The sequence below is a fragment of the Corvus brachyrhynchos genome, unplaced genomic scaffold (genome assembly GCF_000691975.1).
Source record: "Corvus brachyrhynchos isolate BGI_N302 unplaced genomic scaffold, ASM69197v1 scaffold52, whole genome shotgun sequence".
In the NCBI taxonomy this organism is placed as follows: Eukaryota; Metazoa; Chordata; class Aves; order Passeriformes; family Corvidae; genus Corvus; species Corvus brachyrhynchos.
In genome coordinates, this window is record NW_008237221.1 from 2,844,056 (window position 1) to 2,869,187 (window position 25,132).

The following is a 25,132-nucleotide window of genomic DNA, read 5'->3' on the forward strand; positions in this document are numbered from 1 at the left end:
TTGTTAGCTGAATCTGTCCTAATGGAGACTGCCCCAGAGTTGTTCCACTGCAGGAAAAAGCAAAACATTAGCTTAGATTTTAAAATGCATACTAAAAGTAAGACTCAACTGAGCAGTCTTCCATAAATCATGTATTATCCATTTAACTTCTCTGAAAGAAGAGAGCACGTGTAAGCATGTGAGCATATCCTCATCAGATTCTCATACTTCAGTACCTTGTCTAACAACTCTGCTCTCCAAAATAGGCCAGGTATTATTGTCAGTTTGAAGGTCAGCTGCTCCTTAGTACTTTGAAAACTATCATGAGTAAAAAACTTGCTTACCCTAAAATAAACATCAAAGTAGTATCTAGGAAATTGGAAAGAATAATAGTGCAAACTGGAATGAAAACCTCAGCCATGGGCCACTCTTACCTAAGGCCAGGAGCCAATTAGAAGATCAGCTCATTCTTTTCTAAATTCTCTTATAAAAATATAGATATTCTTGGGATTAAAATAGTGATAACTTAAATCCACTTGCTGTCATAAAAGCTCAAATCACACTATAAACACAACTACTTTACTTTTCTATAGCTTATACCACAATGAAAATAAGATTAGAATCAACTTACACTTACAAATACAGGTCATGTTTAAATAAAAAGCAAGCACCATGCTTAAGAATTTGTGTTTTACAGAATGGCCAACATTTGCAGAATTCCCTCATCTCCATGAAATGCTCATTTTAGTTTGTGGGAACTGACTACGAGTATTTCCCATACAACACAGGACAGTATGTGCCATATTTGCCATTTCTCAGCCACCTAAAGAGAATCTTATCTTCAAGGGAGAAGAGTGCCTCTTTTGTGACTACCTACTACAAAGTGATTGCTCCATTAAAATTCTCAAGTTATTCACTTTATGAATGAAGATTTAACTTCAGTATTTTCTTAGTTAAAATTTAAAAAAATAATAATCAAAGTACCTAAAAACATGGGATTTGCAATAAAAGACCTCCTTACCTGTAGCTTTACCACTCTTACCAAATGAGAAAGTATGACATTTGTGCATTATATGAGGAATAGTATTTCAATATTTATCACAATTAACAAAGTCTAACTCAGTTTTGGGCCAGGAGAGAGACTGACAAAGTGAAGACAAGTTAGCACAGGACTATGAAGATAAATGGGGGTCTGGAGCACATAAGCAGGTGATGTATTTGTACAAATTGAAGAGATAGCCAACAGCAGACTGAATTGCAGCCCTTCCACTACTTAAAACAGGTATTTTAGAGAAGACCAAGTCAGACTCCTCATGGCTGTACACAGTAAAATAACAAGAGACCATAGTCAAGTTGCAGCAAGATAAATTTCAATAGAAATAAGGAAGAACATTTTAACAGTGGAGTGGTTAAGCACTGGAGTTGCTGAAAAGGTTTATGGCATCTCTATCCTTGGAGATAATCAAAAGTTGTTTTGACAAGGCCCAAGAAACCTGATCTAACTTTGAAGAGGAATTTGCTTTGAGCAGAGCGATGACCAACCAGAGATTCTGTCCAACCTCTACTACTCAATTGATTCTATGAACTCTGACAGAGAAAAAGACGAACTGGTTCAATCCCTTACAAATAAAAAAATAAAATCTTTCTACTTAGATTCACAGAGAAGCTCCATGAATAGAGAATGAATAGTTTCCAGTCTCCTTTTCAGAGCAGGATGTCTGCTCAGCTATCTGTACTTGGTAATTATAGCTGCCCACTGAAGCAAGTAAAAAAAAAAATTCAAGAATTTAAGAAAGCATGGATGCAGCAATCCTCACTAACTGCATAGTAACTGACCACCCATTTAGCATTCTTTATCGTCAACTATCCCTCTGAGTTATTTAGAAAGACCAGCTATTTCCAGCTTAATTGGCTTAATTAATGCTAATAAGATTCAGTGGTGAAACAGGAAACTACTGCCATGAAACTACGAAGTGCAGCTACAAGAAAAAGTGGGACTTTATCTTGCAGACGATCACAACGGTAAAGGTAACTTCTAACTGCAGCATCTGTCTGAGATACCCGGAGGAAGCAGAAATCCCAGTGACTGAACAGTAAAAAATATACTGAAATGTGAACTAGGAACTCCTGCTTTGGTGACATTCTTTGTAAATCAGCTTAGCTGTGCTGCAAAAGCAAGAAGTGCAGGCCATACTTCTCGAGCTGTCGGAGCCTCTGGCGCAGCTCCTGCGTGGCGATGGGCAGGGAGATGTCTGAGGCGATGCTGGGCGTCGGCTCCTTCACTGAGAGGTGGCTTGGAGAGCAGGAGAAGTTGGAGGCATGAAGACTGGAGGAGCTTCGGCTGAGATCTGTTGGCCACTGTGGGCTGGTATTGGGAGGCTGACTCTTATCAGCTGTATCAGTCTTTTTATCACTATCAGTCACTGGGGATGCTGGAACTGGCTTGTTTGGATCAGGTGTTGGTGAGACAGGAACCTGAGGCTTAAAAGATGATTTTCTTGCATCTTTGGAAAGAGATGGCCTTTTTACTTGGGCTGAGTGTTGATGATCTGGAGATCTTGCCTGCTTTTCAAGAGAAAGGACCTAGATATATGAAAATACACATAATATTACTATTTTGCAGTATAAGAAACAGGAACAAATTTGTTTCTACAAGAGTACTGGTTGGTGACAAGTTGTAAAGTTAAGACACTAAAGCAGGACCAAAAACATTCACACTTACTAACTCTACCTATGAAATGCTTTGCATGACAAAACGCATCACTTTCTTCATGGCAACTGAAGTAACTATCAAACAATGTGAAATTCTCCATTTATTAAGAATTATTCTCCTCATTATTCCCTTCCCATATTCTATGCACTTCTGGTGCAAGTGCTATTTACTTTGCAGCTCTAGCCATCTGGAAAGCTATTGTGTAATTTTTTTCTTCTACTCTTTCAAAATTTAATTTTACATCACATTTTTTTCTCATTAATTGTACTTACTTTCTCTTTTGTTGGTTACTTTAATTTATTAATGACATGTAAGCAACAAAGTGCTTTAGGAAAAAAAAAATAACAAGTTTGACGGTGTTCGTGAAGAGCTATTGTGCCTTATTAAACCACATAATTTAGACGGGGAAAAAAGATAAACCAACTTTCAGGTATGCAAGGTTTGTTTTCAAAACTCCAATATGCTTGAAAGCTGGTTTGAATTTTTCCAGTACTATGCAGATACTTCCTTTCCTTATACACTTTATTTTTTAAAACCATCAAAACCTCAGTTCCATTTCTATGTAAAGGTGATTTCTGATCTGTAGCCCACTGGGTTCAAAAGAGATTTGAAGGAATTCAGACTCCAAATGTGATTTCCAGATGTAAAACCACAGGGAACTTTGTTTTTAATTAATGCAGGTGACCATTGTTTCATTTTGAGCACTGTACAGTTTTCAAATGGAGCGTATTTAAATTAGAAGCTATCTCTGCATACTGATAGCACTGCACAACCAAGGACACTTAGCAGGTGACATCAAAGGAAATGTACTGTCTTCTTTAAAAAGCTGGCAGAACAGGAGTCACAACAGCCCTAAATATGCTTACAGATATATACAATAGGAAAAGTTTTAGAATACCCTGAGTGCAATCTTCATGTTTATAGTGCTGTTGGGACCGGAGTTGCTCAGGTGGAACCGCTGATGCATAGTTAAATCTTCACTCTCTAGCAACTGGCTTAGAGGCAGCTTGAAGTTCCCCAAAGAACACTGGTGTTGTTCATCCCTCACCTGCAGGAACACAGAAATTTAGTCACTTTGTATCATCTGCTTTGTAAGAATTCAAAGAAGGAAATTACATTTTTATTTAAAAACAAAAAATACAAACAATATTGAATGTAGTTTGTTCTTAAACCAGATTTCCCTGATTTTAAGATTACTTTACATTGAAGGAGGTAAAAACAAATATACTCAATGCCTAGTTTCTTCAACCGTACCTTCCACAGAAAAAGTAAGACAGAAAACTAACCATCACATCTACATCTACCTGACCCATTATCAACATAACTCCATGGTTTCCAAACTGTGTGAAAATGAATTCCCACAGCTATTAGAGGAAGAGTGACTAAGACAGTCCTCATTTACGCTTTAGTCTCTTTGAACTATGTAAATGGCATGTCGACAGTGTAAAGGGATACAGTATTTGGATAAAGCAAATACTTCCTTGGTATAAGAGAGGAAAGATTCCTAGTTCCAAACTAGTGTACCAAATTTACTTTTGTGGGGTTTTTTCACATTAGAGAAGACAACCATTAACTATGTTATTCATGTGAGAGCCTGGTTATAGTCTTTTTTTCCTTTTAGTAGTAAACGGAAATAAACATTTCATTGCCTGGTCTAAAAAAAAATACTTTAAGTATAATTTTAATGGTGTTCACAACATATTCAGTCTCATTTCATAACTCCCTTTAATGTCTGAATGTCACTACTGCAACATCTTAGAAAAGAAAGGTATCTAAAGAGAGTGAGACACATACCTCAACTTCAAGATCTTGTCTTTTGGGATTGTGTACAAAGAAAGTAAAGTTTTCCTCCCATACTGGTTCATTGGTCTTGTATCTAATCTGAAGAAAAAAGGAAGCACATGAATTATAAAACAGCTTGTTTAATACAGCTGGTGTTAAGAGATGAGAGAATTTTTCATGTCGGCATTTTATTTGGTGTGTGCAGAGAAGGGCAGCAAGGCTTGGGAAGGGTCTAGAAAACAAGTCTGATGAGGAACAGCTGAGGGAGCTGGGTTTGTTTAGTCTTGAGAAGAGGAAGCTCAGGAGGAACCTCATTGCTCTCTACAACTCCCTGACAGGAAGCTGGAGTGAGGTGTGGGACAGTCTCTTCTGCCATAATTACAGTGAGAGGACCAGGAGAAATGGCCTTAAACTGAGACAGGGGATATCCAGATTAGGTATCAGAAACATTTTTTCACTTTTAGCATGGTCAGGCATTGGAATAGGTCACCCAGGGAGGTGGTGGAGTCACCACGTTCACGACGTGAACTGGTGCTGGGTTATGTGGTCTAGGGGTTACAGTAGCAGTGCTGGGTTGATGGTTGGATCTTGAAGGTCTCTTCCAAGCGTAATGATTCTATGAAAATTTATGTCTGAAACTTGAAGTATTTAAACAATGGCCAAGTACAATCTACCCACGGCACACATAATATCGCATATAAAATTACACAGACAACATGAACTGATTGCACATTCTCTCCTCTCACACTGCTCTAAAAGAGCTTTCATAACTCAATGAAACTCCTAGAAACTAACAGTTTTCTTTATCTCCAGTTAGCCACGTGGATGATTTCACTGCCAAATCTCACAATTTTCAGCAATCCATTAGCGGGGGGACGGGAAAGCAGAGGGGAAGAGAGAAACAAGTCTTCATTAAAAAAGCTATCACCAAGAGCAAAGGACTTGGATTTTTATCTCCATTCTTTATGTCTTAGGTTACGATGTAGGATGTAACCAAATGTATGTATTCTATCACCATCTTCATAAACTGTTAAAACCAGGTGGGGCAGTGTTCTTTATCTCTTCCATGACACATCCCTGATAACTCCCTCTGGGGAGTATCTTCTGTTAATGGGCCATCCAGTCTCACTGCATGACTTACAGAATTACATCATCCCACTGTGAGATGCCCCGCCCACAGGGGGGGGTGGAACAAAGCATTCCTACCTGGATATAATCTGAGGTTTGGAACAGCCACCATTTAATTGGACTGCTACCACCACCCTGACCAACAGGGTGTCAGGCTGTATCCTGACTCTGACAGTTTAAGCCAGTGTTTTCTGCCTTTATTTTTAATTTTCCTACTAAACTGTAGTTCTGATTTGGAATCTCCCACTAGTTTCTTTTCAAACTAGTACACTCTATTAAAACTAAGACTGTATATAATTCTTCTTTAGGCTTAGTGAAAATGTTTGACAGGTTATGAAGAAGCCAAATTAGATGTTCTCTCCTTTTGGCTCACTGACACTTCTTAAATTCATACCTATATTGCATATATCTACCTATCTAGGAATCATTTCACTGTTGTTATTTTATTTTAATGAGCTATTTGAGTGCACAGAGGTTAGTTATGGATGACAGGTATGCTGAATACTTTGGGTCGGAAGCAGAGGGATCATCATCAAGATCAATCTCATGACTGGCATCTGTTACAGACCACCAGATTAGAAGAGAGACATAGGTGATGCCTCTTTGACAACTCAGAGCTGTCTCAGGTCTGCTGTACAGGGTTCCAATTGAGAGCTTCAACTACACTCCAATGTTTTCTAGGAAAGCACTGTGGAAGGACTTCTATAAATGACTAAAAATCCCATCTCTACTCACAGGTGGTTTGAGTTGCATAAGCCCCCTTTCAAGTCTAGGCTGCTCGCTGCCAATTTCAGTTCTGGTGGCAACTTAGCGTTGTGTATATGCTCCACAGTTTGGTAGCCAAATACCAAGCTCACAGACCTACCAAATATGTGAAGACAGAGGCAAGTCTAAAGAGTAGGAACTTACCTTACTTTCCTGCGCCTTGTGTCCAACTGACAGCAAAACAAGTGGGTTGGGATTGCTGTTTATTTTCTTTCCTGACTGGTAAAGAAAAAGCAAAAACTTTGCCTTCAGAATAAAGCAAAACCTCTCCCCTCTGAAACTTAATATTTGCATCTTAAAAATACAAATCATATGCATTCTACTACATGCCTCTCTATTATTCTCAGTATTTAATTCAGCTGGCTGGAATGGCAGACTGGCGAGTAGCTGGTGAACACATGAAGGCATCCAAACCTGAATATGCTGAAGCAAAATGCTACTAATAAGCAGGAGTTTTAGACTCCTTTCCATTTTCTTTAAATGAAACTGGTAAGATGCAAGTTCTTATCTTTTAATGAGCATTACAATCCCCAAAGCTAATGAAGCATAGTTAAAACTGCAAAATGAATACTGCATGCAGATGGGAGATATGAAGAAAGCACAGACTCAGGAACTTTATATACATTGCTGTAGAACTATTAAATTGGATGTGGTATCAGAACACTGATGTTCCCTACTTTTCAGTTTGAAGAGAAAGAATATGCAGTATAATGTATGTGAGGGATATTTCTACAGTTTACCAAATACTCTTTATTAGAGAATCAACCATCTGCCATATCTGAGCCTTGCACACCAGTTGTATAGCATTACATCAAACTGTGAAAACAAACATCAGTTTAGAAACAAATTACATATGCAAAGGAACATTCCAACTATATGTTTCTTTCATGAATTTCAATTTAACCTAACAATTTAAGTCAGAAAGAAAATTTAGGCATGAAAGTTAATCATCTCAAGCAGGTGTTAATGCAGTTTTAAAAGCCTAGAAAATGTAGGATACATGGTTACTTTTGAGTTCTACCCTGTGGGAAAACCAGGTATATCAACAGAAAGTTAGTTAAAATCCTCTTAATGCATGTAAGGTCACAATTAAAACCAAGTGATTCAAATACTTTATATTTTTAACTTAAGAAAGTGCATCATTTAGATATATTTTTTTATCTGAACTTACATTTTGGACATCATACTTCCACTAATAATGCTCAATTTTAATGTGACATACTGCTTAGAACCATTCTTTCCTTTAGAAATAAAGCTGTTAAGAAAGCACTCCTTTCTTGGATGAACGCCGCATTTCTTTTTTTGTGATTTCTGATAAAAATTATCTAGCTCTCAAATAAAAATGAATACAAACGTTTACAGAACAGAAAGCCATATTACACTGCAACTGATAGTGTTTTAAAATGGTAGGTGACATATCTTCATTTTTTCTTTGTCCATAAAATGGTGCCTGAGACTTTCTTCATAAAATGATGAAACTACAGGAGCTGGCAAAAGGCCCTGTCACTTATGCTGATGTGTAAATATGAGTAATTTTAATTCACATTAAGTAGGTAGCAATGTGTATACACGTATAATGCACTTCTAACACCAGCTACTGACAGACTGTCCCTTCTCCAAGTTCCTCCAGCTGAGCGTGTGGCTTAGCCCTTTGAAGTTTGCCTACCAAAAAGCTGGCCTAAATTTCTTTAGCAGCTATATAAAAGATGTAAAACCTTCTAAAAACACCTAGCAGAAAGAAGATTATTCCAAAGCAGTCATTCAGAGTTGAGTGATAAGGTATCACTCAGTACGTAAAAGATGTCTTAGCTTTCATGTCAGCTTTATTCTTTAGTTACTACTAAAAATTAGTTCTCAGCACTTTTGCCCCAGTCTTCTCAAGCAGCCTGTACTCCCCTAATCTGATCTTGAGTTCAGATTACCATAGACCACAGCATTTTAACGTCTTGACATTGGCTTCTTGGAATTAAATTCAAGTAAAACAAGATTACACGAAATATGTATCTGGCAATAGAAATTCCACCCAGTGTTGGAAGCAGAGTGTTGCAGGCATTCGTGCATTTCCAATTACTTTTGTGACCTTAAATGGACAACTACATTAATGTTACCTTTAGGGCTTTCTGAACAGCAGCCTTCTTCAAGCCATCAGGGTTAAATTCTAATGGATTATTCTTTTAAGTCAGGAGAGAATGAACATAGGAAGGGTTAATAAGACATGCAATGAAGCAATTTCACTAGGTTAATTAATTATGACATGACAACATAGGACAAAGCAGGGGGGAAAAAAAATCAACCTAAAAAAACCCCCAACATCTTTCAAACAAAACAATGAAGGACCACCACAACAACAACAAACTCTGACAAAACTTTTTTTTCCCTCTTCTCCTCTGCATATTTTTATTCTGCTTTAAAACTAATATACCCAATTTCAGTCTGCTTGTATTTCTCTGATCATTGTTTTTTATCCTAATAAAGATAATTCACAAAATATTTTATTTTTTAGCACAACTACAATATTTTCAATATGCCTTATGAGCTGCCCTCTGAATGAACCTTTTTAAAATTTGGTTGAGCGTATTTTCACAACCTAGAAGCTTCTCTGATGATAAGTCAAGTAATTATGCAAAGGAGTCCTTTTATGGGAGAAATTACAACATCTAATTGATAGGGACTTAGATCATTATAAAAGTCAAAGTTCTTAAGCCTCTTCAGAAAAATGATGGAAACACTGCATGCTAACTAGAATGAAGGTCTACTACTTTCTTCAGTAGAATGAAGACATGCAAATACACTAACAGTAGGAATTAGAACTGACTTAGCAGGACAAAACCTTGGCTGTTTTTCATTAAATAAGGAGATTTCTTATTTTAAGACTAATACACTGTTCTTAAGTGACACATGTATAACAATGTCACAGAAAATTTGCACTGAACTCATAAGAAATAATTTCAGGAAGTAAGATTTACAAATAAAACAGACTTCAAGTTAGTGTACTTATGGCTGGCTTTTTCTTTAGGGACATTTTTGTTTCAAGGGAGAATTCTGTTTTAGGAGCTGTAAATTGTGGCAATAAAAAATTGCATAATGGTCTTTTAAAACATTCTGGTTTATGAACAGGAACTGATATTATTAATGCTCTGCCAAAAGAAATGGCTTTCTGAAATGAAAATTAAGTGAAAATTTGAAGAGAGATTTAACCTTTATGCAGAAATATTTTTTTGCAGTTTCTTTTGGGATGTCATATCCTCAAGTTGGCCAATACATTCCAATGATTCCTGGCACTCTGCTTGAAAATTTCTATTTCAGAATGAACATACAATATCCAGCAAAAAATCACAGAATATTTTGAGTTGGAAGTTATCCACAAGGAAAATCAAGTCCAACTCTTAAACTTGAGAGAATCAGAAATAAGGTTTGGCTACTTTTGTGGGGTATTTTTCTCGAACATTATTTTTCTTAAATAAAATTAAGGAATTGCCTGCAGTTATTTATCTGATACATTAGGAACTTAATATTGTACTTAAAGACTCAAATATGGAGACTGCACACTATCTCTAGACTCATTAAAACTAATGCTTAACTACTGTTCTTTAGGAAATTTTTAAATGCCTGACAGGTATGTTCTTTGCTGGAGTTTAAGCACTGCTCCCTGTTTTCTGACAAAGATAAAAATGTCACTTTGTTTGCAGCAGTTGTGTATTCCCCATCTATGGAAGTGTCAAAGGTCATGTTGGACAAGGCCTTGAGCAACCTGATCTAGTGCAAGGTGTCCCTGCTCATGGCAGAGGGGTTAAAACAAGATGATCTTCAAGGTCCCTTCCAACCCAAACCTCTCTGTGGTTCCATGATCTAATTCCTAAGGCTAAACTCCCTTCTTCTGCTAGCCATGGTTACTGCCTCTCTCTCATCATCAGTGCTGTGCTCCAGACCTTAAACTGCCACAGCCAAGATCAGGGCCTTGGTAAAGGCTAAGTAAAACAGAAGGATTAGGCCATACATCTCACAGGCTGCATTCCTCTGTTCTACATAGAGTACAGTATTTTCTTTCATAACAATACGACACAGCATGACTACAAATCTCTTTCTGTAGAAAGATCTCTTTTCAAATCTCTTTCTTTCCATTTCCACCCCACATTTATAAGGATGCAATGACTGTCCTCTACAGAGAAGTACATTATTTTTTCAGGTGGCATCTGCAACTTACCAAGATAATTTTGAATCTTAAACGGCCACTCAACTTACTGGACTTTTTTGCTTCCCATTTGTACCTGCATATTCAATACATATCTTTTCCCTCCTGTATTATTATTTCAAAGAACTTTGAAAGTCAAAACCAAACCTATGTGATCATACATAAGGGCAGGCAACCACAGAGTCCTGGATATTGAACACATCTCAATTCCTCTGGAATCATAGCAAGGATAGGCCAATAGGGACATCAGCTGGAGCAAATATGTTTAAGCCAGACTTCAGGTTTCAAGGGAAGAAGCTGCAGGTCCACGAGAATGGTGGCTGACAGGCTGGGAGGAAGGAGACTCAGAGAAGAAAAGGAAGTATTCAATATTAAAAGGGAAGGTCTTGCTTTGGATGACAAAGTAGTCTTGGTATGGTTCTGAGTGTCTCTGCAGTTATAGGCAAAGAGGATGGGTTAGCCAAGAAATATACTGATAATGACACAGTGGAATTGTCTAACAACCAGTGTCATTTGCAGTAAATCCTAATAACAAACCCATAAATTATACAACTAACAAACTGGTTTGTTATTCAGCCAGCTCCTGATTCAGTATGTTTTGGAGTATGACTCATTACTTCCTTTGACTCACTAAGTGTTGCTTGGGATATCTATGAGTGCATCCTCACCTGATAACCAGAAGACAGTCACCATCTGTAAGAGCTCATTAAAAATATGGATAACTTATATATTATACAGACACCAAAATTGTTATGAACTATTGATTAGCATAAAACTAGGGTTACGTTTGGAAATTAAACTAACACTATTCCTACTCCTTAACTTCAGCTAAGTAAGATTTAGGTGGGTAAATGTCTGAATTTGGTGTCACAAACCCAGATTTGCAGCAGTCAATAAACTATCTAGCAAGGAACAGGGAGCACTCAGGACTTTCCTCTCCTCATAGGAAGTGAGTGCCCTTTTTTACACTTCCCTCCCCCAGTAACTCATGTCACATACTAGTTAGAGACTGAGCTTGCAGGTGTGAATGTCTGTGTAATAGCCCATGTTTAAGGATGCCCTGGGAACAAGTGCAGTTCTAGGATTGCTGAAGCTGTTGTTATTCCTGGGCTACTCTACAGACCTCTCCTCTCTCCTGGACTCCAGCCACAACCCTCCTCCTCTTGCTCACAGCAAAATCAGCACCCAGGAAACTGCAGACCCAGGCAGTTCACAGTGCTGCAGAAGGCAATTCAGATGTGGCTTTCTTAGAACAGTTGCTGTTCCACTCTGACTCACAAATTGATTCAGAGATTTGGATAGTTTTGTCCAATTTCTAAATAAATGCTGTTCTATATAGACAACCTGTCCTAATGCAAAGATCCTAAGATCCACAAAAAATATCAGTGCTACACCCTTAATCCTGCACTTTTATAAAAAAAAAAATACTTTAAAGATTTATCTGTAATTGTATAACTAAGAGAAACAGCAACTACTTAACAGTTTTAACACCAAGATGATGGAACTATAGATTATGAATTGCCTTTCTCATTCATTAATTTTTAATAAGATTTTAGAATGATTATAACTGTTTGGATACATTAAAATTAACCTCTACAGAGAAACTAACAAAAAAGGACCATAGAAAAGGGTTTTGCTGGGCTTTGGAAAGGAGTTGTAAAATCAAGGATTATGATGTAGCCAGCCAGTAACAAATTTATCTGCACAATCACCAAAGACAAACCCACCTCTCTCTGGCAAAAAGATTCTTATTCTGAACAGATTATCAGTCTTTTTGAAGATACCAAGGTTGTACTTCCAGATTTAAGTGCAAGATACTCAGAGGCTCATCAGTTTTTAATAATTTTGGAACATTAAATGCAAGCAAAAAATATTACTTGGTAGTTCACCCTTGCCTGGATTTTCCCAACTACAGACTAATTTGAAAAAAAGAAAAAGAGCTTGGGAATTTGCAAAACAAGGAGCATCATGGAGTGAAATAGAATTTACAAGGGAATTTATAGTTTGGGAAGCACAAAGAACTATACCCATTTTTAAAGCAACTTGAACCAGTGTGGAGAGGTTGCAAGTTCTTACAAATATTAAGTGTGTCACCTTTTAAAGAAACTACAGGGATGTTGGTTGCAATATTTATTATTTTAATTTCTTTTCAATAAAAGCCAACAATTAACCAGCACACAGTGTGCTAGGACAGTATGCATTTTATTTCTCAATGAATCAGCAATTTAAGTGTAAGAGCTTTTACAACAAACTTATCTTGGGTTTTTATCATGAAAGGTTAATTACTTACCCAACGATATGCTGATCAATGAAATTTAAGTAGCCTTTAAAATGCAATAAAAATAGCACAAAAACAAAGCACACTTGTTGAAACCATGCAGGAAAACAAATTGCATGCTCTCATTCCACTAGAGTGAGTGGCTTTAGTAGCACTAATCCACACTCTGGCAGAGAAAAGGTACAATACAAACAATACCAGAGAACTCACAAATAGTGCTCTATAGAGTGAGGTAGTGTTTTCACAAAAGACTAGTCCCGATGCTCTCCTCTCTTTTAAGTATCCACACCCAAAGTTTCCCTCGTAGATACTCTTAGGAAGATGGAAATGGAAGGAGAAAGCAGAGTGATGGGATTGTGGCAGAATGAATGCATAAGCAGCTTTACTACACAAAAAAGTTAAGGAAAACAGTCAAAGGATTCCAGAGAAAACAGCAGGTAACAAAAAGTAAATATCTGTCATTACAAATATTTTCGTCCATTAAATGACTTTCTGTAGAACAGCAAGGTGGAATGCTTTTTTAATTTTATTTTTTTAATAATTATTCAAATATATTAACCCACTTTCCAAGTTCACTCTTGGTAGTTCAGATTTATATGGCAGATCCAACTAATGTTTACTAGCTTAGAGACCAGCTTTCTACACCATTTCTGTTTCTTTTTCAGATACATCATCCCAGTGTGCCAGAAACTCACAACTATGATGCACCTGTGAAAAACAAAGGCCTGTGTTGGGGTAACTCAAAACCGTGACTCAAAACAAGACTGAAGGCATGATCTAAAGTGTACCAGTGATAAGCATTAACTTAAGGCAATTTTCAAGGCAATAAAAAGTAATTATTCATGTAGAAAAAACTTAAAGTTGTGCACAAAAACCTTCAAACTATTAATGAGGGTCAGTGTAATTTTAACCCTTCATTCTCTTTGAATTCTCTTCTCCATAAATACAAGCAATCCAAGAGATTAATTTTCTATCACTCTACACAACCCCTACCACTGAACTTGAGCAAAACATGATAAGCCAGCAAATTCCATGTTTAGTCTTGTGAATGTTGATCATATTAGAACCCTATGGCCACAAAAAGCTCTATTTACTACAGTTAACTGCTGTTCATGTAGAAGCTCCATGACATTGTCTTTCTAGAATGTACAGAAACCTTTTCAGTCCTCCTGCATAAAAAAGTCTTCCCATGGTACTTCCCCCTATTTGACCTAACTGTGAAGTCTTTTTGTATCTGGTATTGGAAAATTTAATTTAACACAGTATCACATTATTTCATTGTTGTAAACTTGCACATGGAATTTTCAACTGTTCCATGTTATTTTCTATTATATTCTTTACATTACTGGGAAGAAAATGACTTGAAGTTAAATACTGAGTCATTTGCAGCAACTGTGTCTGTGGGCTGGTGGAGGAAGAAACAAGTAAGAGGATTAAACAGGTCCCACACTATGACCATCATTCTCAACCCACCCAAGCAATTCTTGTCCTGTAGACAGAATATCAGCTACAGCAAGAGGAAATTTGGGATGCTGCTCCCAAATTTCCTAACTGGTCAGCTTTGTGCAAAGAACTCCCCGTTTCTGTGCCCTAGAGTTTAGAGATCTACTGATTAAATGAACTGAAATTAAAATACTGTCTGCAAAAATAGGTAGAACTCAAGGTTTGCAACCTAATCTTTCTGAAGGAGGGAGACAATGTTAGAGAATGTTTGTTTAAAACAAAAGATTTCATTTATGACAAAGCCTCAGAGTATTTGCTGGAGAATGTAATATAGAGAATCAGACTTGTATAGAAAAGATTGCAACTGGTGTACGAGAAAACTTTACCCTGTTTTATTTTAAATAAGAGGCTGCAGTGTATTTTACCAAACATATTGAATTTGCAACTGTTTCAGTAGAATTCAGTAGTTGAACAAGAAGATCCATAAATTGGTTCAGTTGAATCTAATACACAAAACAGATGGCAGACAGACTTTTTGTGTGTTGCAGTATTCTGAAACTGATGCTAAGCACACCATAATTCCCTTCTATTCTGTTACTGCTTACTCTGTACTGTAGTAATTCTATTTTTTTTCTGCTAAGTTACAGAGTTTGCCTGAACTCAATATATGGTGAGGTTAAAAAGATAATGTGAGGATCTATTCCAAATGAGTCTTTTTAGCTTTTAAAATAGCCTAGAAATACTACTTCCAAACTCTGCTCTCTATACCCTGGAACACACATGAAATCACTAGTCAGTCATGTAAATTGTTTGGGCTACTAAGGATTCATTTGTTACCACTGTGATGCAACATTTTAACTTAAATTTCAGCAGACAAATCTGCAAAATACTTGCAAAAAAATCCAAAGCTTGAAAACTGTATCCTCTGATAAGTATTTTAGTCATCACTTCCAGAACCTCTCATCTAACAGAAATGCTGAAAACCAGCAAAACTCAGTTAAGCTTCATATATCCATTTATGGTAGGGTTGACTTTACTCCTGCTATCAATTTCGAGCAGGAATAGTACTTCTCTAACCTGAAATAAACTCCAAAACAAGTTATTTCACAGTCCCATTAGATAAATCCATAGAGTGAGAGAACATGATTTGTTTTTATGTTTTGCACAAGCAAATAAACCATCCTGCAAACAACAATCTGACAGAAATCTCATACAAGTATTCTGGCACTGTGACATCAACTGCAAAGGATTCATTTCATGAGGAGGACTTCAGTACCTTCAAATCTCCAGCAATACCCTAAGCCAAAGCAAGCAAGTTTACCTGAACTCATGGAAGTAGGTTTCTCCCAGTTAGTTCCTTAAAATTCCTCATGCTAATCCCATACAATTTATGTAAAATATTGTGTAATAAAAACATGCAGCCTTTCAAGTCCAGGAAAGGAGCATTCTTTAAAGAAAAATCACACAGATTAAAGAGTAATGTTTTATTAAATATATAGCTGTAATACTACGCTACTAAAAAGTGGACCTTACATTACACGTCTTGAAAGGAGAGAAATTATAGAGAAGATGGCACAATGTGTGTTAGTAAAGCAGTGTCATACTACCAAGCAAGACATGCTGGGAGTACTCAAGAGCCTCTGTGACAAAAGGGTATCCATGAGAATGTAACTTACAGGCAGATTTCTTGCTGAGTCCAAATACAGTATAAGCAATGCAGATGAAAGCCCATCATTAGCTTGGTCTTTATCAGCTCTAATGCTTGTTAGCACCTAAACCAAAAACACACTGTAAGCCTTTCTGGAAATCAAGTAGTATTATTTCCTGTCCCATTTCTGGGGGAAAAAAAAAAATCTCCCCGAAAGAAAACATTCACAAATTCACAGCATGAAGCATAAAGAGTAAGTTTTCAAGACTCATACAGACATTTCAAAACCATGTGCATGGAAATTTGCACCCCATTTCGTACTATTTTTTTTTAGATTGGACAGATTGTAGTATCACATCCAGTTTTATCTCCCAGACTAAGGAAATGTTAACAGATATTCTCAAACAGTAACATTAAGAGAAAAGAAGTGAACTACAAAAGCATTTTAAAATCTCATTTAAACCATTGACACTTATGACTGGTTTGAGATTTCTAAAGACAAACGGCTTGGAATAAAGTTACAGCTTTCTCCAAATTCATAGCAGCTAGAGAACCGGTTACATACTTAACAAATAAACAAAAAAATCATAACAAAATCACCCCAGAACAATTAAGATCAGAATGAAAGTAATGTGTTCCTTTAATACCTTGTCTAGATTGTCAGCAGTTGGCATCAATGTGAGCCATTCCAGTTTTAAATGCAACTTTCCTTTGGACACTTCATCCAAAGTAAACCACTGAAAATTAATCAAAGTAATGTGAAATAATCTGGCACCAAACAAAGATATAATTGCAACTGCTTCTTCAGGGCATTTAGGAAACTCTAAAGTCTACTAGGAATCTCTCAGAGCTGAAGCCCACATAATCTGAAAAGATCTGATCCATTAAAATATCCTATTTCACGTAAAATATTACAACACAGAATGACAAAAACAGCCAGACAAACCTCTACGTTATATGATAAAAGCATATTTAAAATACCATAAAAATTCTTTAAGTTCTGTAAAGATGTTCTGGGAATACAAACCCTATACAATGTTCCTGTAAAATTCTCTCTCAGGACAAAAATTAGTCTGCTGCACCTAATAATAGTTAAACCCAGCAATTAGCTATTCTCTTGCAAAAAAACCTCTCACCAAATATATAAGTTACTATTTTTTACATTTACATTTGCATAGGACCGACAAAGAATGTCATTATTTTTCAGATTTCAGTGGTTCAGATATCCCTTAAACCCCTGTACTGATCATCAGGGAATCTATTTCTACAGCATTAAGGTTATTCTTGCACATACAGGAACTATGCCCAGGAAAAAATAATGCAAAAACAACTACATATACAACATATGGGCCTTTGTAAACCAAAACTTACTGAACTTGCTTACCTCATCTAGGAGACGCTCCTTTTCAACTTCAATTAAATCAATCATCAAACTAGAGAAACGGAGAGAAAGAAGTAGTATTTTAGCCAAGAAACAAAAGATCTAGCACAGAATTTAAACACCACCCTGTGCTCGCTGAGTATCCAGGCTTCCACTGAGATCAAAAGAGCAGCATACTATTATTTTAGCCCCTAAGAAAAGAAGAAGGAGGGAATGAAATGGCACAACGAAGATGAGTGCAGAAGAACAGAAAATAAGCCTACACTAGAGCCCATTTTGTAGCCACAAGGGCAGCTGGCACAGTATGACTCACATATATGTGACCCAACTCTCAAAACAGAGACCACATCAAAACTACCCACTGGAAATAGCACCTGGACATATGCTATGACCAAATTCATGCCTTGGCAGTGTCTGGGAGAGTTCTAGTTCTCACAAGCTAAAAATGTAGCAGGCAATGAATCTGCTAAAAATTTAACAGAGCAGACAACTGCATGCCAGCACATGAACATTTGTCTGGCTTTTTATTTTATTAGTACTGATGTACACATTATATCACTTCCCCCCACCATCACTTCAGTGTAAGATTAGGAAAGTGCAAAGAAAAAGAAGCCTTTGTACTACCTACTTCTTTATTTTAATGAGAAGTAGGTACTGTTGCTCCTGTTAAGAGAAAAAGAACTGGAAAGGTAAGGGAGTTCTACTCTGAATGGAAAGCAACAATGGGAGGCTCCAAAACTCTGCAAGAAATAAAGGTGACAAATTACTGGAGAAAGCAGCTGACTAAAACCCTGAAATGTTTATGGGTAAACACCTCTGGCCTATGGAGTCAGAGTGAGTCATGTTTGCAAAAGCATTACAGCAAACTTTTTTCTTTAATCAAATAGTTAAGATCAGCTCTTAAGAGAAAAACAAACTTGAGACACTCATTTAGACGCTATGGAGATGAAGATGATAAACAGTTATAAAGCTATATTAACTTTGCCTGAAGAAAGAATTAAGACTTAGTGCTAGCTTACAAACATTAAATCAGCTAGGGCACAATTCTGGGTACCCACAATACTTACCTTGTTTTTTAATAGAAGATGTAAACATATAGATGTGTATATAAACACCCAAGCGCTTTTACATATAACAAAAATGAAGTAGTTAGGGAATTACTATCAAGATAATTGATTTATAAATACAATTAGATAGCAGAGCAACTGCACTAAAATAAAAATACTAATTAAAGAAAAATTACAAGATTTTGTCTCTTTCCAATACCTAAAAACATATTCTCCATAACATTTACCTTCCCAGGAAGTCATCTTTATCTGGATCTTCATCAAAGAGCTCAATCTCTAGCTCCTGTCCTGGATGTTCATACACTAAGGCCTGGAAGTTCAGTGAGAGGGCACTGTCAATACAACTGACCAGCTTGGTTAAATGGCATAGTAACATAATAACCTGCAGTACCTCTGTGTAATAAAATACATCAGTAAGCAAATGCTTTAAAAAATTGCAGTTTAATGAGTAGAGCAATTTTAAGAGCTTTTCAGATTAAATTTGTTAACATTGGCTCTAAGAGACCAAATTACTTTTTCAAAATTACTGATGCTCAGTCTAGACAAAAAAAAAAAAAAAGAGTATATAAAACCAAAGGAGAATTTCTATTTTGTTACAGAACTTTGGGCTTCTAGAGGGAAACATCAAGAAGCTCCTTGAGGACAACCCCAAAATATCCTCTTTAACAAAAGAATCTTTAGAAGATAACTCTTTACAGAACATACAAGGTATTTTTATTGGTTATACCTCATAAACTTCATTCCATTTTGGATTGAGATTTTCTTTGATGACCTTGCTTTGGAAAATTTGGTTGCCCACACGGATGATTCCATAAGGATCTGACTTTCCTTTGACAATCCCTTTTAAGTAAGTATCTTTCCCCTCCAGGTCCTGAGCTTCAATAAAGTGTATTCTTAGAACACCCTGAAAAAGGAAAAGATGAGTTTGTGTAGTAATCTGAAAGCTTCCATGTCATCACAACTTACACAATGGATGTTTTTTATCATTGCCATTGCCATTTCCTTAATATGAAACTTATTTTGGACATACTGTAAGCAGAAAATATCAGTGATGATCCACACACACAACAGACCTAGCACTCAAGAGATTCCTAAAAAGAAAAACTGTCATCAACCATCAGAAACATGCCAGTTACATCAAGAAATACCAGGTTTCTGAGAGTAGCAAAAAATAGCAACAACTTTTTAGTGAAGCAAACTAATAGTAATTTTCCATGATAATATAAAACATATGGTACTTAATTTTTAATCTATACAGTTGAACTATATTGCAGCAAGTAATATGTTTAAGATTCCAGCAAAACAGAATAAATAAATAAATAAATAAATAAATACATCTTTCTTGGTGTTCCTTTGAAATATTGACTTCCCAGAAATCATTAATTAAATCAATTATTATCAGTGACTGGATTCATAGTAACTTGTATCACTGCAGTAACTACTTAGAAATTCACACAGATTGTCTTGAACAGTTACTACAGAAAAAACAAAATGCCCAGTTATTAGTGTTAACAGAAACATGCTTACCTTTGGTATAGGAAACCGCAGCTGAGCAATCTGCACTTCACTGACAAGGGGGACTGTAATTCTATTTGGAAGGACCAAGTAGTTGGATATAATATCCAGTATTATTGTATCTGATAAGCCACTGTTGGAGAAAAGAATCCTCAGTTACTTAAAAAAAAAAAACCCTCCTTTTGCTGCTTAACAACCTAAATGGAAAAAATATTTGCCTTTCTGGGGGAGTAGAAGACACATCTGGTTTGTAAACTTAAAATAAAGGATTCTTGCCCAAACGGCCACCAGGTGGAAGCAGCTGACACTGAATAGCAAAAACCACAGGGATGGATTTAAAGTTCCCATTTCCCTGCCACAGCCAAATTTCCCCCTCACCCTCGCCTTTTAAAACCAGTCCGGGTAAAAGGCTATTGCGTAAGTTCTCTTGTCTGCATTGCATACAACCAAGCAGATGGTAACTGTTTATTTACTTTCATATTTCAATAATGATTTATTTAACTCTCCTTGGAAGTTTGGCTACCCATTCCTGCATTGTTATGAAACCAGTTGTCCTCTTGAGCTGGGAGGACCATCATTTAAACCACAGACACACAGAACACAAGCTCACGGCTGAGCAAAATGTAGCCTAGGGAAGCAAAACAGGTTTTGTTCAGTGAAAAGGGAGTGGCAGTGCAACCACACTGGCAATGAATCACAGAAAACTCAACCCCACACCCCTGCACAAACACAGAAATGAGAACAATTTCCTAAGCTACAAGTTCACCCAGCTCAGGTCTGAACTGACAACAGATCAGTTCATTGTCAGACCAACAGCACTGGTTACACACATTGCCTACTACACGGGCAAAAGGGAGAACACAAGTACCCAGGAAGATCTCAGGAGTATGTCCAAAGGTTCAAAGAGGCAATTACAAGAATACTCTGAACTGCAGAGGTGCATTCTCACTAAAGTTGGTGGAGCTGCGATTTCTCCTCCTAAATACACTCCATGATTCCCTTTTTACAGTCTTTGTGAAATCAAGATGCAGATAATAATTTGCTGGATGAAGCACTTGCATGTAAGCACCTTGTGAAGTTTTTCTAAGACTGAATCTGAAGCTGGGAGTAGCTCTAACTCAGAAGCTAGCATATAAAAACACAAAAGCTGCAGTGAAATGTGATACATATTACAGTTTCATTTGGAAAGAAAATGTTGTGGTGAGCAATTACCATTATGCTAGAGATAGGCAACAGAATGAACCCATTAAATACAATCTGGCCCATTAGAAATGCACACTGATTTTCATGCCAGAGGTTTGCAACCTGTACAGCCTGCATCCCCTTGGCTGCCCACTTCCACTGCAAACCCAGATAACTACAATACGTGATGGAACATGGCTGACTTTTTAATGGTACTCAGAACAACAGGAACAGAAGGAGCTCAAGGCTGCATCAAAATCAATGGACAGGTCTGTGCAGGCCTCTGGTTAGAAAGAAGAAACAGTGGATAATGTTACAATACTGCTCGGAGGAAAAAAGTTTCCTCTCCGCTTCTGTGGGATAATTCACATCTGCCCTAAAGAGTCTTCATTCCCCTTCCCTGCATGTAGAGCTTCGCCAATCACATTTACAGAGATTTTCATTCTATGTGAACTCTAGAAATTCAGTTTCAGTAATTCTTAAGACAAATACTGCAAGATAATCCTGTTATCTGAAGAGAAGCTTCATTTAGCCATCATTTTAACACTGTGCTTTTCAAACTTTTAAGTTTCATTTTGCCAAACATCTAGTTTTCAATTTATGTATGCTAAATTCTCTGAAATGAGCCAAGAAAATAGAATTCATTATTTTCTTAACAGTTGACAAAAAACTGAAGATAAGCATCTCAACCAGTCTTAACATTAAAAGGAAAAAAATAAACAAACCCAAGCTGAGGTGATGGTAACTACAGAAGCAACAATCACACTTTTCAAAATACAAGTCTAATGACAAAACTCTAGTATAGAGATCAGGTAAACTTTTTTGTTTCTGCTTTTGTTAGTGTCCTTACTTGGCGAGAAAGCTCTGCCTTTATGCTCAGTCCATGAAGAACAGATGACTAATGGAGAAAACCAACTGACCTAGGCTGCAGAAAGCAAAGGACCAGTGCAAGGAAAGCAAAGGTACCAAAGCTGCCTTGAAAGAAAGGCTGCTGTGTTCTCCTCTAGTATTTCCTTAAGATGACAGACTTTATGAAATAAGCCACAGGCATAAATAAACCTACTCTAGACTAGCATAAGGTTCAGAGACTGACTAACGTTCAAATAGAACTACAGCAATAAGAGATTCCCTTAAATAAGAGAAAGAAACAGACAGTAACACAACACAGCCCAAGCACTGGAAGGACTCACAATCCTTTATGCCAGCATCAAACCCCAACTCGGACTCCAGAGTTTATTCTCATAATTTTTTCCCAACATTAACACTTGAATTTCACTAAAACACCTGAGAAAAATGAGCCAGCATTAATGAAGTTTCACCAAGTTATACGCAGAGAAACTGAGCTCCTAGAAGGTAGCAGATCTCTTAACTTTAAATATAGGGAGCTGAAAAAGAACACTCAAGATTGTACGTAACCTACTAATGAATTAAATGAATTCTAAAACAACATTATACTTTCAAGCTGTTTAAATCTCATCTAGTATTATCCAGCTGGGGTGCTCTCAGATGCAAAGTATTCTTCACGAATACAAGGCAAAAATGACAATCTTTTGCAATTTTTGTTACTTAAAGTAAGTGGTCTGACCTATGGAAAACACAGACAAACACTGACCAAACAACAGAGAAAGATGCATCAATATAAACCCTTATGCTGATGCATCATTAAAAAACAGCTTCCTAAGATCATAAAACTTTAGTCAATGGTTCTTTGTACAATTACTTTTTCAGTTCATAAAAAGAAAAGAAGTATGCAGTGTTTCATATAGTTTATTAGATATAGTTTATTAGACTGTCTTCAAAAGCTCAATTTCATTGCAGAAAAATAATTGTTAGCTGCCCACTCTTTTGTATTGCTCCCTACTTAACTTAATTTTTATCAGCTGTGTATTTTTCCTGTGCTGTCTTTATTCATACTGCAGAAACAGCACATCTCTGACTGCACAGAGTGTTTTCACTTTATCTCAAGCAACCCCAACATCCTCCCATCATCATCTACAACTCCTCCTGACAGCACTTGAGTATTCTCACAGCCTGGCTCCTCCTCACACAGAGATGTTAATTCCACTTCTCCACAAGCTGTACTAATGATGGAGTATGAATTACTTGTATGTCCTTCTCATTGTGGAGTCATATAGGAAGAGCAATGAAAGTTGCTAACAGCTGACAGGGAAGCATCCAGCAGCTAACACAGAAATTCAATTAGTAGAAGACATTTGCAGAGTACAAATAAGCAGTTTAGTGTGCAGCCAACAGCCATAAGACTAAAAAGGTACCTGTGGTGCCAGCAATCTCTTGTTCATCATTTTTTATAACAACTACAGTATGTCAAGTCATCATACGAAAATATACAACTTACCTATACAGATAAGAAAAACAAATACAGCACTAAAGAAACCTCTTGGCAAGGCAGAGCATGAGTCACCTCAGTTACAGTTACTATAGAAACTATACCACGTCTAGATGGCACCAGTCTGTGCATGCGTAGCCAAGTTTGGTTGCTCTGGAAACCATAAACTTGAGATATTTAGCAAGACTTTGTTTACATCTGAGGTTTTGTGTTTGCAATCGGGCAAATACGTAGCAGGATGTGGATCTCAGGAGCCTAGTAAACTTAAGTGCTAAATGTAAATTTAGTCATATCAAAAGAGCGAATTATTACTCAGGAGCTGTATTTTGGAAGCCATTTTCTCTCACTGATCAAGAAAACCTCTTTCCTCAGAGACGGCCTTAAGCAGGCTTGAAACGTGAGCAATTCTTGCAGCCATTAACCTACTTACTGCAAGTTCTAATTTCGAACTGTTCAGCTGGGATTGCATGCAATGGCTTCACGTGTCTAAGGAAAGCAAAATCCACTTCAGTCGTGCAATTGATTACTCTGGGATTAATTTAATACCTACATTCAAACTCCTGTTTTGAAACAACAAAAAATTAATTCTGGAGTCAGCCAACTCTTGAGAGTATGGGATCTAATAAAAGGGGTAGTCACAAAATCCAAGCGTGTATCAGATCCACCACTATCTCCTTTGCCATTGTCTCCATATTAAAAAAGCCCCTGGGTAACTATTAAAAGCTGGTAATTATGAATATATTCATGGATTTAACTTTATCAGGATTGCAATGATTCAAAGCAGCTTGATTTGCACCTCTATTGATGCTTTTTAATCTGGGATTTTATCCTGTGGTTTTAGGAAAAGCTCTGAATAAGCTAAGCATTTTTATAGCTATATATGGTCAATATTTTTGCTACTCCAGTTGACCTTCACATAATACACTGAAAGCTTTAAAAGTAAGCACTTGAAGATATTACAAACTTTATTTAATTTGAATAGTCTTAAGGTATTTCTAACTACCTTTACACAAGCAAATAGAGATGGATTGGCATACAAAGCCAAGAGCCAAGATGTCATGAACCCACTGGCATGAAAGGAAGGCTCTGTGCCTTTCTGCTGTCCTAGGAGTTGGCAGATAGGAAATTCACAAGATTCTGGAAATCTGGAAAGCTGAGAACACTAAGAGAAGTATATTAAAAATTATATTTCAAAGTACTTTTCACAAGACCTTCTAGATATACTTTTGGCGTACTTTGACTTGTAGTGAAATCACTATCTTCTGCAAATTGAGCAATTTCATATAATTCCACTTTAAGAGAGAACTGCTCAGAGTCATCTAACCTGAAAATGATTCAATTGATGGTCTTCAGATTTTCTAGGCTTTACTGGGGTGCAGATATAGCAAACACTACTTTAGGTATACTCACTTCAGTCCTGGGACATCCAGAAGATTGGTCAGCCCAGTCCAGTTAATTTCCAAAAGCTGTGAATTACAGAGAAAAAAAGGAGGGGGGAAAAAAAAAGGAAGGAAAAAAAAGAAAAGCAACTTAGAATTCATAACACTGAAGAAATAAACCCAATTGTTATAAAATCTGATCAGTGGAGAATTAAGCAGTTTCCAGGATTTTCTTAAACAAACAAACAAAACAACCCTCTTCCATTCTTAAGAATTTTTAGACATATTTTTTAAAAGTTATAAAAAGTTTCAGCATTCTCTTATCCGCTCTTC

The 25,132-nt window shown here is 36.8% G+C and overlaps 1 protein-coding gene across 1 annotated transcript in view; it reads right to left on the reverse strand.

Moving 5' to 3' along the window:
• Window positions 1-25,132, reverse strand: part of ESYT2 (extended synaptotagmin 2) — a 54,577-nt gene that overhangs the window by 6,465 nt on the left and 22,980 nt on the right. The window contains exons 7-20 of the mRNA XM_017728901.1: window positions 24,831-24,886; window positions 19,904-20,024; window positions 19,104-19,280; window positions 18,604-18,686; window positions 17,313-17,361; window positions 16,576-16,665; window positions 15,957-16,052; window positions 13,048-13,149; window positions 8,476-8,538; window positions 6,512-6,586; window positions 4,487-4,573; window positions 3,591-3,740; window positions 2,174-2,562; window positions 1-47 (exon numbers count right to left, since the gene is read on the reverse strand). The exon at window positions 1-47 is cut by the window's left edge and continues 27 nt beyond it. Coding sequence (XP_017584390.1) covers window positions 1-47; window positions 2,174-2,562; window positions 3,591-3,740; window positions 4,487-4,573; window positions 6,512-6,586; window positions 8,476-8,538; window positions 13,048-13,149; window positions 15,957-16,052; window positions 16,576-16,665; window positions 17,313-17,361; window positions 18,604-18,686; window positions 19,104-19,280; window positions 19,904-20,024; window positions 24,831-24,886 — 1,585 coding nt within the window. The remainder of the gene's footprint in view (window positions 48-2,173; window positions 2,563-3,590; window positions 3,741-4,486; window positions 4,574-6,511; window positions 6,587-8,475; window positions 8,539-13,047; window positions 13,150-15,956; window positions 16,053-16,575; window positions 16,666-17,312; window positions 17,362-18,603; window positions 18,687-19,103; window positions 19,281-19,903; window positions 20,025-24,830; window positions 24,887-25,132) is intronic.